Source organism: Lepisma saccharinum, chromosome 2 (genome assembly GCF_977018435.1).
Source record: "Lepisma saccharinum chromosome 2, izLepSacc3.1, whole genome shotgun sequence".
Classification (NCBI taxonomy): domain Eukaryota; kingdom Metazoa; phylum Arthropoda; class Insecta; order Zygentoma; family Lepismatidae; genus Lepisma; species Lepisma saccharinum.
In genome coordinates, this window is record NC_139230.1 from 115,857,383 (window position 1) to 115,872,957 (window position 15,575).

A 15,575-nucleotide genomic window follows, 5' to 3' on the forward strand; every position below is an offset into this window, starting at 1 on the left:
TACTAGTAAGAAATTTACAAAAAGTATTAATCCATTGGTCTTTAAATTGCTTAATTTTTTACACTATATGACTCACAAGCCACAGGAACAGTAAAAATTCACCAGGGTAGATTTTTAGTACTTTTACTTTGACTAGGTACACATAAAAAATGTAAAGCATTATAGAAATTTAGTATGAGATTTTTCTAGTCTGTTTTAAGTTACATTCAAAAGCAAGTAGTAGTCTCTACCAACAGCTGTAACTCTTCGTAATGAAAATACATGTAACAGGAAAAATTAAATATGTTTCAAGTTAGTGATAGCAGTATTTGCTTGAAACAGTTGTGTTTGGTATTATATATATATATAATTCTTACAATTAACATTTCTTTACTTATTGTTTACTTTGTAGCAATTATATTTGCAAAATTCAATACACTTATGCATATATTGTAGTACTCGTCTGAGGAAAATAAAAATATAATAGAAATAGATTTTTTTTAAATCTTAGCACTGAGCTATTCACGTATTATTTTCTGTAACTATTATATTAATTTAACCTTCAGCAACTTTATTGTTGTATAGTAGAAGTTTTTAAAAACGCTGTTACTTTCTTTGACAATGTAGATAAAAGTTCTAACAAGAATTGAGGACTGAAATTGGTAAACATTGTAAGTGCCACAAGAATTCAAACACCGTTTTCCACGTTAAACTGTGAAATGTGCCATGCTTTATAATGTGGTAAACGGGAAAAGTGGCTTGTACCCCTCTAAGTAGTTCAAAGGGCGTGTAAAAAGGCACTAGCGTGAACGTTCGTACGGGCTAATGTGCTGAACGATGCGATTTCCCAACTCTTTCGCTTTTGTCACTTATAACGTTTACCAGTTTTAGTCCTCAATTTTTTCAAAACTTTTTGAAAAATATTGAATATAAACTTTTAACATTAAAACAAGCTTTTATGTTTTTACATCTCACATATGGCTTACATTTAACTGAAGTACAAATTTTGAAAGTAAGAAGTTCCTGTTAATTTTTCAGGATACACTGTTAGAAATCAAGAATACACATGGAAGAGGAATGGTCATTAAGGAAAGCAGAGTTGATGACTATCTTACTTATTAAATAGGTGATGTGTAGAGTTAAATAGAAAATATCAACAACGATGATCAGTACTTTACACTGAAATTATATCCAACTTTCATCAGTTCTTATATCTCATGAAATAGAAACATACAACAAAAGCTTATGGAAAATTAGTGCAGAAATGGATGTTAGGCTCTACCTTGTTATCAAGTGGTGAAATTAATAAAACCTACCTCAAATGAATTACTTAACACATACGTAAAACTATGATGTCTGAAACCGCATTTAATTACCTCATGGGTTTTCTCCTAAAAGACAATATGATTTATGTTCATAATCTTTACTGAGTCTCTCTTAATAAAATAATATATGATGTAATAACTTAACTTTGTACATTTCAAACACTCCAATGCATGGGTTGAGTCTTTCTCTCATATAATCGCTGAACAGTACACAAATCGGTACACCAAATCTCATTTCAATCAACGTGATTCTTCTACGTGCAATATCATATATGACATTTGTTGCACCATCCTGTCAAGTCGAAATCTTTGTACTATTCCCATGCCCATTACGTTCACACAATTTCAGCAATCTGCTGGTTCTTCTAGACATGTAAAAATACTTCAAATGATGTGTATTTCGAAAGTAAAATCACTTTCAACTGATCATATAATTACTTTAACGTGGTAGGAGTAAGTGGTTTCTTTGAATGGTTTCCCATAGCCAGTCCAATGGCAAAAGCATCAATTCTTGAGTCAATTATAAAACCAGCAGCAGCGTAGGCTGAAAGCAAACATTAAACATTTATACACAACAGAAACAGGCTTAAATACTTAACAAGTGTTTTACTTCTACTGTAAATAGAGTTTAACAACATGAATCACATACTATAACAAGGAATGCTAATGTAATATATTATCTGAATTTGATGATTATAATTAAGATTTGATTAAGAGAAATAAATTCACAATTTAAGAACAAGCAAACTTTGAAGTTTCTTTTATAAAAAAAGATTAAAATATTCGGTTATTTACTTGTGATCACGCATACATAAATACTTCACATGCAAATTTGAATATATTATTTAAATTATGTACCAATACAATTTTACATCAGATCACTAAGTCACAAAAGTAATGTAAATATTTTAGTAGTACTGTTCAATTTTGAAGGGACCAGCAATGTAATACACTGCTGTTTTGGGATTCTTCGGTTGACTTGAATATAATTTTTTTATATAGTTTCACCCAAATTATTAAAATGCAATTATTTCTTGAAAATTACATTTTTCTAAGTGGGTCCTGGACAACGAACACATTCTTGCAATCTAGCAAGAAAATATCCCATTGCTTGTTTCAATAGAATATGATTTCCTTCAACTTCATAATGATATGTTAGCAAATACATTACACATATTGTAGGCCACAAAAAGTATATGTCACATGTGCCCAGAAAAAAAATGTTCACAAATGTTCAATATGATCAGTTTGCACTCTTGTAACAAAACTTCATCATCTAGCCTGAAACATTTCTTGATTTTTCTGCTAGACCTTCTCAAACCATAGTTTGATTGTTTGGTTGTATTCTTGAAATAAGTGCACACAATTCTTTGATTTATATTAGAACATTAAACCTTAATATAATTTTCGGATTTGTTCCTTAACTACAGATTAATTTCAAAGAGAGGAAAAAAATGTTTTCATAAGTGGTATTTTGAAAGAAACCGATGTCTATTTTTGTTTCAAGAATTCTTTGTTTTAGTCATTTTACTTACCACTTAATCTATCAAGCAATTCAGAAACTGGAATTAATAATGGATCCTTAAACTTTTCTATTGGAGCATTTGATTTTACAATATGATTTCCTGGAGCATCGCCATTTACCTAGAAAAAGCAAAAATGTACATCATTATTAAGTTCCACATGTATAAAACAATTTTTCACATAAATGTTGTCAGTATTGCATAAAGCTCTTAATGAAGATTATCAGTGATATTTCATAGCCCTCTTCTTACATGAATAAATATTGTAGCAAAGTTAAGAAAATAACCTTAAACTTCTCAGAACATCACTTATTGTAACACATCTACATTAAAAACACTTTCTATTCTTAAATGAAAGCTGTGTTCATGCAATGTGGCAATATCACTTACTTGAATCACATTTCCTAAAAAGGTAGTTTCATGTTGGTAAAATTAAACTACAGCATAGAAATAATTTTAATCTTATATTGTCTGCACTAACCATCTGTTTACTTATTTTCTGTTTTCCAACCTCAGCAATATTCATGAGAAGCATGTAAATTGTAGTGCAAATTATATTTAATAAATTGTGTCATATGTAATATATCTACTTTAAATGAGACCAAATAAAAATAAGGTAAAGTTACAGTTGCACATTGCAACATGCTATGAAAGCATATAGGGCTGGAGGTGGATGTATGGCCCACACTCAAAATTTTATTCATTTGTGGAGGTGATGTGATGTGATCAGCACCATTAACCCTAAAATATTCCCACCATTCTGGGAATCGAGCCCAGGTTTCAGTCAGATTCTCTAAAGCTTTGATCAATGGGACTCCAGATGAAAGCTAATGAGACACAAAAATAATAATAAATTATTATAAATATTAAGAATCCACACTACATGTAAGCACTCCACTTTATGTACATACAAATTGCAATCTCTTAAGAACTGAAACTGGTATTTGGTGGGAGAAAGAATATTAAAAGTTTGTCTCATACGATTCATTACTTGTGAATTAACCATTTAATTATGCTGATTATCTAAAAACCTTCCAGACATTATAATTATGTAAATATAATTATATTCTGTACACGTTTGTGTATTTGTAAGGCATGTAATCAACTATTAAGATGTTAATACTTACAACAACAGTAACCAGTCGCATTGCACAATTTGATGCACCGGGGTCCATAGCTAACACTGGACCAATCTTTTTCACAATTCCATCAAGTCCAGATGCTTCTCTAAGTTCTCTGAGGGCAGATACTCCAGGTGTCTCACCAGGCTCAACAAGACCTAAAATATAAGTTTATATGTTAGTGACAGGTGAGACTGGAATCGCATGAATTTATTTGACAGACATTAATGTGATATTTGTAACATCTTTGTAGAAGTGAATTACTTTTTCCAGGCAGTAAGTAGCAGGAGCAATCCTAAGGAGGGACAACAAGATGATCTGTAGCTGGTCAGTCATACATAGGGAAATATATAGTGATCGTGCAATTTTATAACTATAAATTCGAGATGAATCATTTTAGCACAATTTAAGAAATCTCAGTTTACTGTAGTCAAACGTTACTAAAAGTACTGCATTAAAAGCATTCACAATGTTCTCAGTCACAATATGTAGTGCATCTGTAAAGTCATAGTGAGGTTTGAAACTGTTTATTAGTTATGCATGCTAGCCATCTAAATTATGTACCGCGAAACCCATACAGTTTTTTTTGTTCATATGTTAATGTTAATTCGATGTATTTTCCAATCACACATTTAAGCTGAATCCCATTGCTTGACAGGTGTGACTAAGAACATTATTTGAGACTGATTGCATAGCTTATGTATCTGTAAGAGGACTTTTTGATTGTCATAGTTCTTCAAGTAACATGTTAACAAAGACTTAATGAGTTCTTCTTCTTTTATTTAGTGTATGTATAGATACAGAAATTTAGATATTTGAAAACTCCACCACGACTTATGTGGACACATTGTTTAGAAAAATATATATAACCACATTGATCCTTTTTTATATTTTCTATATTCCATCTAAATTAAATATTGTGGGATTATTGAACAAACTCACAAAAATTTTAGAGCATGATATGCATTGAGGCGAGGGGTAAAATGGAGACACGGGATCAATGCAGTACCAATCCGTCATAAATTTAGTGATTAGCCAAAAGTGGCAGAAAAGTGAAGTAAGAAAAACAAATTAATCAATCAATCAATCGAAAAGGGTCTATTATGTTGTTCATATTTACATCAATGGTATAATTTTGAAAACATATTTTCTTCAATGAGAGGGTTCGAAATTGTAAATTGAAATATGTGGACTAAAAGTGGTAAACGTTTAAGTGGCAAAAGCGAAAGTGTTGGGAAATCGCATCGTTCCGTACATCAGCCCGTAAGAACGTGCACACTAGTGACCTCTTTACACGCCCTTTGAACTACTTAGAGGGCTACCAGCCACATTTCACGTTTACCACATTATAAAGCATGGCACATTTCACAGTTTAACGTGGAAAACGGTGTTTGAATTATTGTGGCACTTACAGTGTTTACTAATTTTAGTCTTCATATATTGAGCTGGATTTTCTGTAACAAATGCATACCATGCATCACTGATCCAGATTTGCATTTGAGAAAAATATGTGATGTCTCAATATGGTGGTCATATATATTATAACAAACTTTGGAAACAGAGTGACCCATGTAATTGATAATTAAATTAAAATATTCATGACTATTAATCCTTTACATTTGCCTTTACTGACCAACATTGACACTTATATGTCAATATGAGAATTGCTTGTGGTGGGGCATTATCATAAAATATATAAAGCAGAAAAACTGATATGATGTTATGGCTGCCTCTTACTTGCTATTAAGCATGAAAGGCAATTCCTGTAGTAGAATTAATAAGGCAAAAAAAAAGAAGGCTGAAGAATAATAAATAATCCACTTGTTCTAAGTTCTTTTGTCCTTGAGAACATACCAATAAATATATTATGCTCTCTAGGATATATCTACACTCACTGGACAAACCACAACTATATCCGTGAGTGGTCATACACTGTTCAAATCTGCAATTGAAAAAGTATTTCGATTTTTATACACTATTCTCATAGTATATAGTAATGTTGTTAGAACGTGAATTCTTGTTTAATTGATAACTTTTTGAGATATTTGTTAAATCTACTCCTCTTCCTTAAAATTCCAGGACTATAGAATCACTTCAAAGGGATTGTTATGGGGCATATACATGTCTAGTTATGTTAGAAATTGAAAAGTATGTTGCTGATTTATGAACTAATGACATATGGATAATAGTAATGTCTAGCACATAAAACGAAATCTGCAAAATGGGCAATAGTGATGCGTAATATTTGCGTACATGTTCATAGATTAAATATTGATCCTATTTAATATTCATTATTTTTTAAAAATAAATAAACTGAATTATTTATTAATCTCACTGGTGTAACAGTAGAAATAAACTACCTTTTTCAATGTATTTATTCCCGTCAGAATGTTCAAATCTTCCAGGTAGAATCTTGACTATTGAATATTACTAGCAATTTTCAGACAAATGTGAGGTACTACTAAATGAAAACTGTTCTCCACTTGATTTAGTTTCTAGTATTCATTCTTAGCTCTTCCATGTTACATTAAATCCTTTAGAAAGTTACATGTATAGGATGTTAATGCAACAAACAAAAAATATTATTGTTGTATGCAGTGTGTTTTTTTTTTTTTGGAAATTATGCATGGACATAGAAATTTAAAATTATTTGTATTGTACAAAAGTGTGTGGAAAAGGAATTTTCCTCTGATGAAGAAGGAGCGGGTAAAGTGATTATTTTGGTTTATTGCCGGCTTCCGTGGCGGAGTAGTTAGCACAGTGTGCTACGACGTCAGGGGTCCCAGGTTCGAATTAAGGCTTCGACATGATTGTTCTTTGTGAGTGTCCCTTCATCAATTGCATCATATCATCACTCATCCTCATCTTCGCGATTGTCCAAAAAGTGGCAGAAAAGACAAGTAATATAAGACCAAATCAATCAATCAATCAAAATTTGGTCCACCCAGGAGGTGGCCAAATACTAGATTAGGTACTTTCTACTTTCATAATTTTCCGCTGTGTTGAATGTTAAACAATCCTTCTTACCTGATGGCATTTCGATTGTGTAGGCTTTCAAGGCAGGTCTATATTGCTTCACTAATATGATGCAGTCATAATGCAGAATTCTTCTGTAGAAGGCAATCACGCCTACTCCATCAACCTTTGCACCATCTGGCCTTGTCAGTCTTGATGATCCTTCCCATATTCTGCAACATTAGAAATTAATTGTGGTTAGAATTTATTAGTTTGAAGATGGGAAAGATCCATTTTAACTCATGAATAATGTGTTGTTTTACTTAGCACAAAACTTGTACAAAAATTAAAATGTAGGCTTTACCTGTACCAAACTATGAAAATAGCCAAAAACTGTCATTATTACAATGAATGTTCACTGGATTGCGATCACTGCACTAACAATCTTGGTCAATATGCAAGACAGTATTCTATAATCAGATATCGCATGAACAAGAAAAAGAAACAGAAGACCACATTTCAGTGATCGAAATGGATAGGGATGGTATTATCTCAGCTAGAAAAATTTAAGCAAATCATCCCACCACCTGTTCCATTGACACCGCGATAAAACATAGGGGTATCAACCCAGCTAGTACCAAGGCTAAATCCAACAACCCTAAACAATTTCCACTTGAAGCACTGCTATGGATCTCTCTTGCTCTCTTTTGAGTATATGGATCTAGGGAAGGGGATGTTATGAAGTACTCACACACCAGTTCCGCCAACCTTCGTCTAAAAATGCTTCGGGAAATTCAGTGAACACTTAGCGTAACAAACAAATAATAGAAAATTATTATTTCTCATCAAAAAAATATTGCCACACTACAGAGATCGCTAAACTTCCCGAGTTTGAAATTTTGTTTGTAGTTCACTTTATGCACAGGTAGGTTAATCGGAACTACACCTAAAGTTCAAAGTGGGGTTCAAACCACTGTGTATCTCCACGAGGCGACGTCGATACCACTACGCCAACAGGGAGGGCCTCTTAACTCTCCGAGTCATGGAACTACTTCACACAATTGAAAATACATGGTGAGCTACAAGAATAGATTCAATTTTTTATAGTAATTTCTTGTTTCATAAAAACTTGAAGATGTAATGAAATTATTTTTTCTAATAAACAGACTGACAGAGAACAATAAACAAATATATCACGTCAAATTTCTATTGTCAAGATCTTTAACTTTAGAAATTATTAGATCTTTACCTTCACTAGTTTCCGAAATATTGCTAAATCACTTTACATTTCTGTTGTCTAACAGCTAAACAAGTCCATCCAGTTAATTTATGTTATCTTGATCTACAATTTGGTTAGTCAGTCCACGAAAAATTTATATTTAGAGCTCTCCCTACTGAAAAGTCTGTCTACTGTTTTCAGTAGATCAATTGGTGTTTTGAAACATCTACTGCTTTCAGTAGATCAACTGTAATGCTACTGTCTTCTACTGTTTTAATAGGCTACTGTTTTCAGTAGATCAACTGTAATGCTACTGTTTTCTACTGTTTTTAGTAGGCTACTGTTTTCAGTAGCTGAACTGTACTGCTAATGTTTTCTACTGTTCTTAGTAGCCCAATTGTTTCTATTGTTTTCAGTAGATGAACTGTACTGCTAATGTTTTCTACTGTTTTTTGTAGTCCAACTGTTTCCTCTATCTTAACATTTGCAGTAATCTAATTGTACAACAAACATATTTTATTGTGTTCAGTATATTACTGTCTGAAAACAGTCCTCTTGTCAGTAATGAAAATTTTCTTATCTATACAACTGAAAATGCAATGGAAAAATCGTATAAAGAACTAAAATAAATGTATGGTAAAGCATGTGGAACTTTCTACTTAGGAATGAGTTCACACAACAAAGAAATCAAATAAAGTGAACGTCTTTAAGTGTGTAGCTTCATTGTGGTTAACGCACTTGTAGAAAATTGAGAAACATACTCTCTTATATATAAGTTGACATATTGTTATTCCTATATTCACATGAAAACAGCAAAAAATTAGTTTAAATGAAGACCTGACCCTCAATGCTTGAAAAATCAAAACAAGAAAACACTGTTGACTACGTTGATCAAAAAATGGATCCTTTCTGCAATTCCATTACACAGATATAATAATAATGATGGAAATTACATCTGAAAAAGAAATCAACTGATATGATCATGTATTCTAACTTCTAGCTGCTTTAAGGTTGAGTTATTTCTTAAGAAAGATTATAGTAGTAGTAGTATTCATTAGAAAAACTAGAAATTCAGTTCATATACTGTTTTTCCAATTCACTTCAAATTCACTGAAAATATAGTGTCAAGAATGAATTTGTCTATTCTTGGAGTCAATAAATGATTTTATAATATATGGTAGCAAGTATTATGCATTATTATTTACATTGTTTTTTCAGTACAGTAGCCTTACTGCACAGTACAGTAGTCCTACTGTAGAGTACAGTAGCTGTACAGTAGATCTACATTAGGATTTCAGCACATTCCACAGTACACAGTAGAAGACATTTGAAAACAGTAAAATTTGTCTACTGAAAACTGTAGAAATTTCCAGCAGGGCTGGAAGTTTGTTACTGAGATACTGATATTTTTCTCAGTCAGAAGGAAGTGACATATTTATAAGGGTCTTTATCTTCAGCCTTACTAATTAATACCCTGAAGTTGGTTAATTGTATTGGTACGCAAGATATCATTAATGCGATTCGTTGTTTGTTTGAATTGTTTCTCTAAGTCGACTTTACGCACAGATAGGCTAATCGTGATTGGACCAACAGTTTAAAGTGGGATCCGAACCACTGTACAATGTACCTCCCCCGGGTATCGAACCTGTGACCCCTTGATTACAAGGCGATGACGTTTCCACTACGCCATTTGGGGAGGCCCGTAGTTGGATTCGAGTATTTGGGATATTGTATGTATGTATGTAGTTATATGTAAGTGTGTGTGTGTGTGTGTGTGTGTGTGTGCACATATGCGCGCGATGGTGCGATGTTTCAAACTTTCCATCAAGATCACTGCCAGCACCTCCGGTGTGTAACCAACCATTCACTAGCCACTGAAAATAACTCCGCGAGGTACGTTACTGCGTGATCGATGGCTTGGCAATCCTGATATAAAACATATTTCAATTTATAATTTCCAGGAACAAGTAATGTTTGATTTTGTTGATAAATAGTAAAATTTTGATTTAAGTATTTTCAAAGATAATCTAATCGAGATTGGACCTACAATTTAAAGTCGGGTTCGAACCACAGTGAAATGTGCCTCAACCAGGGATCTAACCCAAGGTCCCTTAATTACAAGGCAACCGCATAACCACTATACCATTGGTGGACAAATATGTCTGGGAAAAATATTAAATTAATGAAATTATATTAACTAAGTAAAGTGAGTTAAGTAAGTTAAAATGTTATTTTTCTCTCCTTTACTTAGTTAAAGGAGAGAAAAATAACATTTTAAATTTTCTTATTAATAATCAAAATAAAAGTACTACTAATATTAGCAGTTGTTAGTATTGAAATCTAACTAAATTTCTCCCCTCTCTTTCTAAAAATAAAGAATAGACTCTCATATTTGTATTTGTTTTGTTCATTTGACACCGTCCTTCTACCTCATTGGATTAATTGCGACGATGAATATGAACGATGAATTGGTGAAATGAATGAAAGAACAAACACAGGTTCACGACTATGTCTTTCCGAGGATTCGAATCTTGGACCCGTGGTTTCATAGTCCGATATGTTAACAACTCCATCGCTGATAATGCCTATTTTCCTCATTTAAAGGTAAAAAATTTCCTGACCAAATAAATAAAAATAAATAATTAAAATATATTAAACATTATAATAGATCGAACGCCAATTTGTTCTCAATTGATATCATGATAACTGGTTGCCTCCAATGCCCAGTACAGATGTTAGTTGCGAAATAACCCACGATATTAGTTAGTGAAGAAGTTGTTTGGGCCGTTTGGAGCAACAGGCTTAGCGGTTAATTTCGTAAGAAGTTAGCAGATACAGCTCACAAAGTCTCATTCATATTTCCGAAATGTTATAGTAACCCATTTGCATTACACACAATTATAATAATAATAACAATAATAATTATTATTATTATTAAAGTAGGGTTACAATTAAGCTTAAAATTTTCTTTACATTGATTCTGAACTACAAAAACAGCTTTTTGCCCTACATGAATTAATATATAGGAATTGTGATATATCTATCTCAAGTATACTGTGCATAGGAACTGACTTAGAGTTGCTCATGTTAATGATCACTCAAAAAGTAACGGTGTTAAAAGCAGTATGCTTCCCACTTCAAGTACAGATTTCATTCATCTAGTTTTCATATCTAGAGTGGAAGCAAAAATCTTTTGAACTAGAAGTTTACGAATTCTGTAACAAATGAATAAGACATACTTAATGTACTGGTATATTTAAAAAAATTGTTTTCTCTAGAGCTGAGCCGATACCACCATTTGCCGATACCGATGCCGATAACATGACCGATACTACCCACCGATACCGATGCCAGTACAAAATAACAAAGGCTAGTTACAGAGTCATAATAACTCGTCACATCACTAGGTACGTATTTAGAAATACATAATTTGGGGAGCCAGTCCGAGCCAAATGTCTCAGAAATATAATAATAAAAATTGTTTCTATTTAATACGTTAATATAATTATTTGTAATAATATGAAAATTAATTAATTAGTACTTAATTTCTCCGATGCGTATGGAGGATTGTTATATGTAACCACAGACTAAGAAACGGAGGAAAGACAACGATAATACTTATTTTGTTATATCTCTCTTGACTAATAAATATTGCTATTACATAAATAGTAAAAATACACTATAAAATCAGAGATAAAACAGCAAATATTCATTATCAGCTTACGTGTATTTAAGACCGCTAAAATGTGTGTAAAAACAACAGTCATGGCAAGGAAATGTAAGTCAAAGAAGTTAAAAAAATTGAATATTTGTTGAATAACAAAAATAATGAATAAATAAATAGAGGAGCCTCTCCGATGGTGACGCCGTCGCCTTGTAATCAATAGATCGCGGGTTCGATACTCAGTGGAAGCACATAGTGGTTTTAGTCCCAATTTAAAATGTAGGTCTAGTCCTGATTAGCTTATCTTTCTTATTACTGTCATTCAAAGCCGTATGTTCTCAATCTAATCTCGGCGGAAATTATTGATTGATTGATTTGCTTTATTTTACTTCGCTTTTTGTGCCACTTTTGGCTAATTTGCGAAGATGGGGATGAGTGATGATGTGATGAAATTGATGAATGAATACTCCCAAACATCCATGCCCAGTCCGGGATTCGAACCCTGGCGTCGTAGCGCGATGTGCTAACCACTCCGCCACGGTTGCCGGTTTTCGGCGGAAATAAATAGCCATCATTGGCCGATACCGGCAGTCACACGAAAGACAGAAGTGAAGAGGATATGTATACATTGCTGATTCCCCTTCCCGCTTGAACATAGATGAAGCAAAGCTAATTTCACAGTGACCTTCATCCCTCGTTTCCAAGAACTCCGCAACTACCTGACCCGGCATTAGTGCGGCGGGGGGGGGGGGGGGGGTAAAAACATCCACCTATCTTACCACCACGAGCTTCAAGCAAGAATTGGCAATGAATGGTTTATTTCCCACAGCGTTAACTAAGCAGTTACATGCCTTCATAGTAACGTTTGGGTTCAGCCTTCACTTACCCATGCCTTTGAACTTGCCATCTGCTTCCCATGAGGGTGGGGTTTTATCCAGTGTTTCTAGGAAAATCTATGAAACTTCCTGTGCTTGTCTCCCAATCTGTCCCAAAGAAGGGTGAACGAACTTTTAAAAAGGGACAAATGTTGAGACGAGCTGTTGCCTTTGCTCGCTCTTCTAGCCACTGAAAATCTTTGGTATCGGATGGTATCGGTAAAAGAAAATCAACCGATACTCACCGATGCCGATACCGCCGGTATCGGTATCGGCTCAGCCTTAGTTTTCTCACTTTCCGAAACATATGCGGTTGATAAACATACCGGTACTTGATCTACACAAATAACTGCAGCTGTTTATTCTCGATGCTCATTTTCAACAAATGAGCGAATTAAGTTCACTATATAATAAGAGTACACAGGTGCAAACTCTATTTCTCGCCTTATTACCACACTTCAAATCTGCTGTTTGCACCTTTCGAACCGATCCAGAATGACTTCCAAGCACGAGAAAGTTCTTTCAAGTCAATTCTATGCTGGCTGGACCGGTAGTTTAAAGTGGGATCCGAACCGCTATATGCCTCCACCGGGTATCGAAGCCCCCTTGGTGACTAACAAGTGATTGGGCATGTTAAATTATTTAGGCCTACGTTGCGTAGAAACAAGTTTTGTGAAGAGGGGGACTTGGAACTGTGCTTAACATTGTTGCTTTAAGTCCACTTTATACTTAGATAGCGGGAAATGTGCTCCAACCAGGATTCGAATCTGGGATCCATAGATTACTAGCCACAGCTTTATCTAGAAGCTACACAGTTTAAAAAGAGATTAAGTTAAAAGTAAGTAAACACGTCTTCTTTACTCAAATTACAATAATGATTTCGCAATATCAACTCAATAAATATGTTTCATCATTTTATGATAATTCCAGTAAAAGCACGTAAACTCTTCTAAGAGATAAAGTTTTTTTAAAAAAATTATGTAACTATCGGCGAGTCAGGTTTGATATCCATTTGTTGCGGAGTAATTCTGGGAGGGTTATCACTACGTTATCAGACAGGTCGACGGATACAGAAAAGTGACTAGACGTTAGTTGTCACTTTTAAGTACTTGCTTGAATGTACGCTATCGCGGAAGGGCCTCGCCGATGGCGCAGTGATAACATCGTCGCTTTGTAATGATGGTGTTCTGGTTCGATACCCGGTGGAGGCACGTAGTAGTTCGGATCCCACTTTGAACTGTAGGTCCCGTGCCGATTAACCTATCTGTGCATAAAGTAGACTTAAAACAAAAGCTCAAACTGTACTGAGGAAGACCGTTAGAGATACTATTATATCGTTGGGAAACGACCGTGACCCCACCTTTTACACGATACCTCTCTTCACATTAGTTGCATTAGTCAAATAAGTGACATCCAGTGACACCAAATCACATGGTCCTGTTGGGCTCGAGCCAACACACTCAATAATTTGTTTATTATTAGTAGTATTGTTGTTGTTGCTGTTATTATTATTATTATTTACACTTGTTATCAAGGTGGATTGCTTATTGAAATCACTAATTACAAGTTTAATGTCAAATTGGTGACTTTACACTAAGTGTGAAGTCAGGAGTAAATGACCACTGTTAGGGACACTGAAGAATAAGTTGAAATTTATTTACACCTTATCCCGAAAAACACCCTTGCGTCGTCTATTGCCTCTTGTGATTTTTAGCATTACTTTGCTTGTTTTCCCAAAAATTAATATAAAAATTATAGTCTAGTAATATGGGATGAGTTTTAGTGATCCCAAATAAACGACAATTTGTTCCGACTGTACAAGCGAAATATACAGGAATTTAAATGCGTTGATGTTCGAAATATCTTTACCACAGTTAATTTTAAAATTAAGAACCTTATAAGCTTCACGATGAAAAAAATTGAAACGTATGGAACTCCGAGATTAATACATTTATGATAAATAATATAAAGTCACTAAATTTGACAATTTCTGTTAATTAGGCTACACTATACTATTCTGGAGATTAAATTAGTAAGCGATTGTTATTACCAAAACATTTCAAAATCGTTGCGTTAAGTGCCAAATTTTATATTTTCAGTGTTCTATTATCCGTGGTCGTATCGATATTATTAAAGTTAATGTAAGAAGGATTAAAAGGTTATGAAGTACTTATTGAGTATAATTAGAAAACAAGGTTTTCAGTTGAGCCCATCCAACGCTTTTTAAGGATTTGCGTCACTGATGCCATAAACTCATATTTGATGAGGAGTGGGAATAAGTTGTGATAGTTAGTTGAGTGACAAATAGGAAATTACCTTTTCTGCCCGATTTGGTCGATGTAAGTGATCTTAGCGAGGGACAGCCATTCTCCCCTGGCGATGCTTTCTTCTTTGACGACCCTGCAGTTCAGCTGGTCTTCGGGGATAACTGTGCCGTTCATCATCTTCTAGATGAAAGAGAATACTTCCAGACTAACAAGAGCGGTGTTTCACTTAACTCGCTTCTTCAAACTGACTTCAATCTTCCATTGGCCTCCGAGATGTATCTTCTCGGCCTGCTACCACGACCAATCACAGGAGGTCAAGTGTAGTAACTGACCAATCACGTTTGTTGTGTGCGGGGTCACGACCATGCTTAGAGGCCACTGTTCCATATCAAACTGCTCTTTGGCACGTAGCAAAAATCCCCCCCCTTGCCTCATGCCCAAGTCATCAAGATCTGAAATAAAAATAAAACAAAACAGGACACAATCGCAGACTTTGTTTTCTTTCTCGAAAATATTCTGATTCCAAGCACCAAAACAGAAGGGAGAAAAGAGATTCTTAGAGCAGTAGCAATGTACAGTTTTCTGTGTACGCTTCTGAGTTAGAAAGGCGTGTCACATATTTTTGGCGTTATGTCATAGGGCAGCAA

At 34.1% G+C, this 15,575-nt stretch overlaps 1 protein-coding gene across 1 annotated transcript; it reads right to left on the reverse strand.

The window, feature by feature from the left end:
* Window positions 1–336: 336 nt before the first annotated feature.
* On the reverse strand, window positions 337–15,160 carry LOC145984125 (ADP-sugar pyrophosphatase-like). The gene is made up of 5 exons (XM_083117560.1): window positions 14,978–15,160; window positions 6,976–7,136; window positions 3,955–4,106; window positions 2,840–2,948; window positions 337–1,848 (listed from the first exon to the last, which is right to left on the reverse strand). The coding sequence occupies exons 1-5, from the start codon at window positions 15,103–15,105 to the stop codon at window positions 1,739–1,741; spliced, it is 660 nt and encodes a 219-aa protein (XP_082973686.1). The 5' UTR covers window positions 15,106–15,160; the 3' UTR covers window positions 337–1,738.
* Window positions 15,161–15,575: the final 415 nt, after the last annotated feature.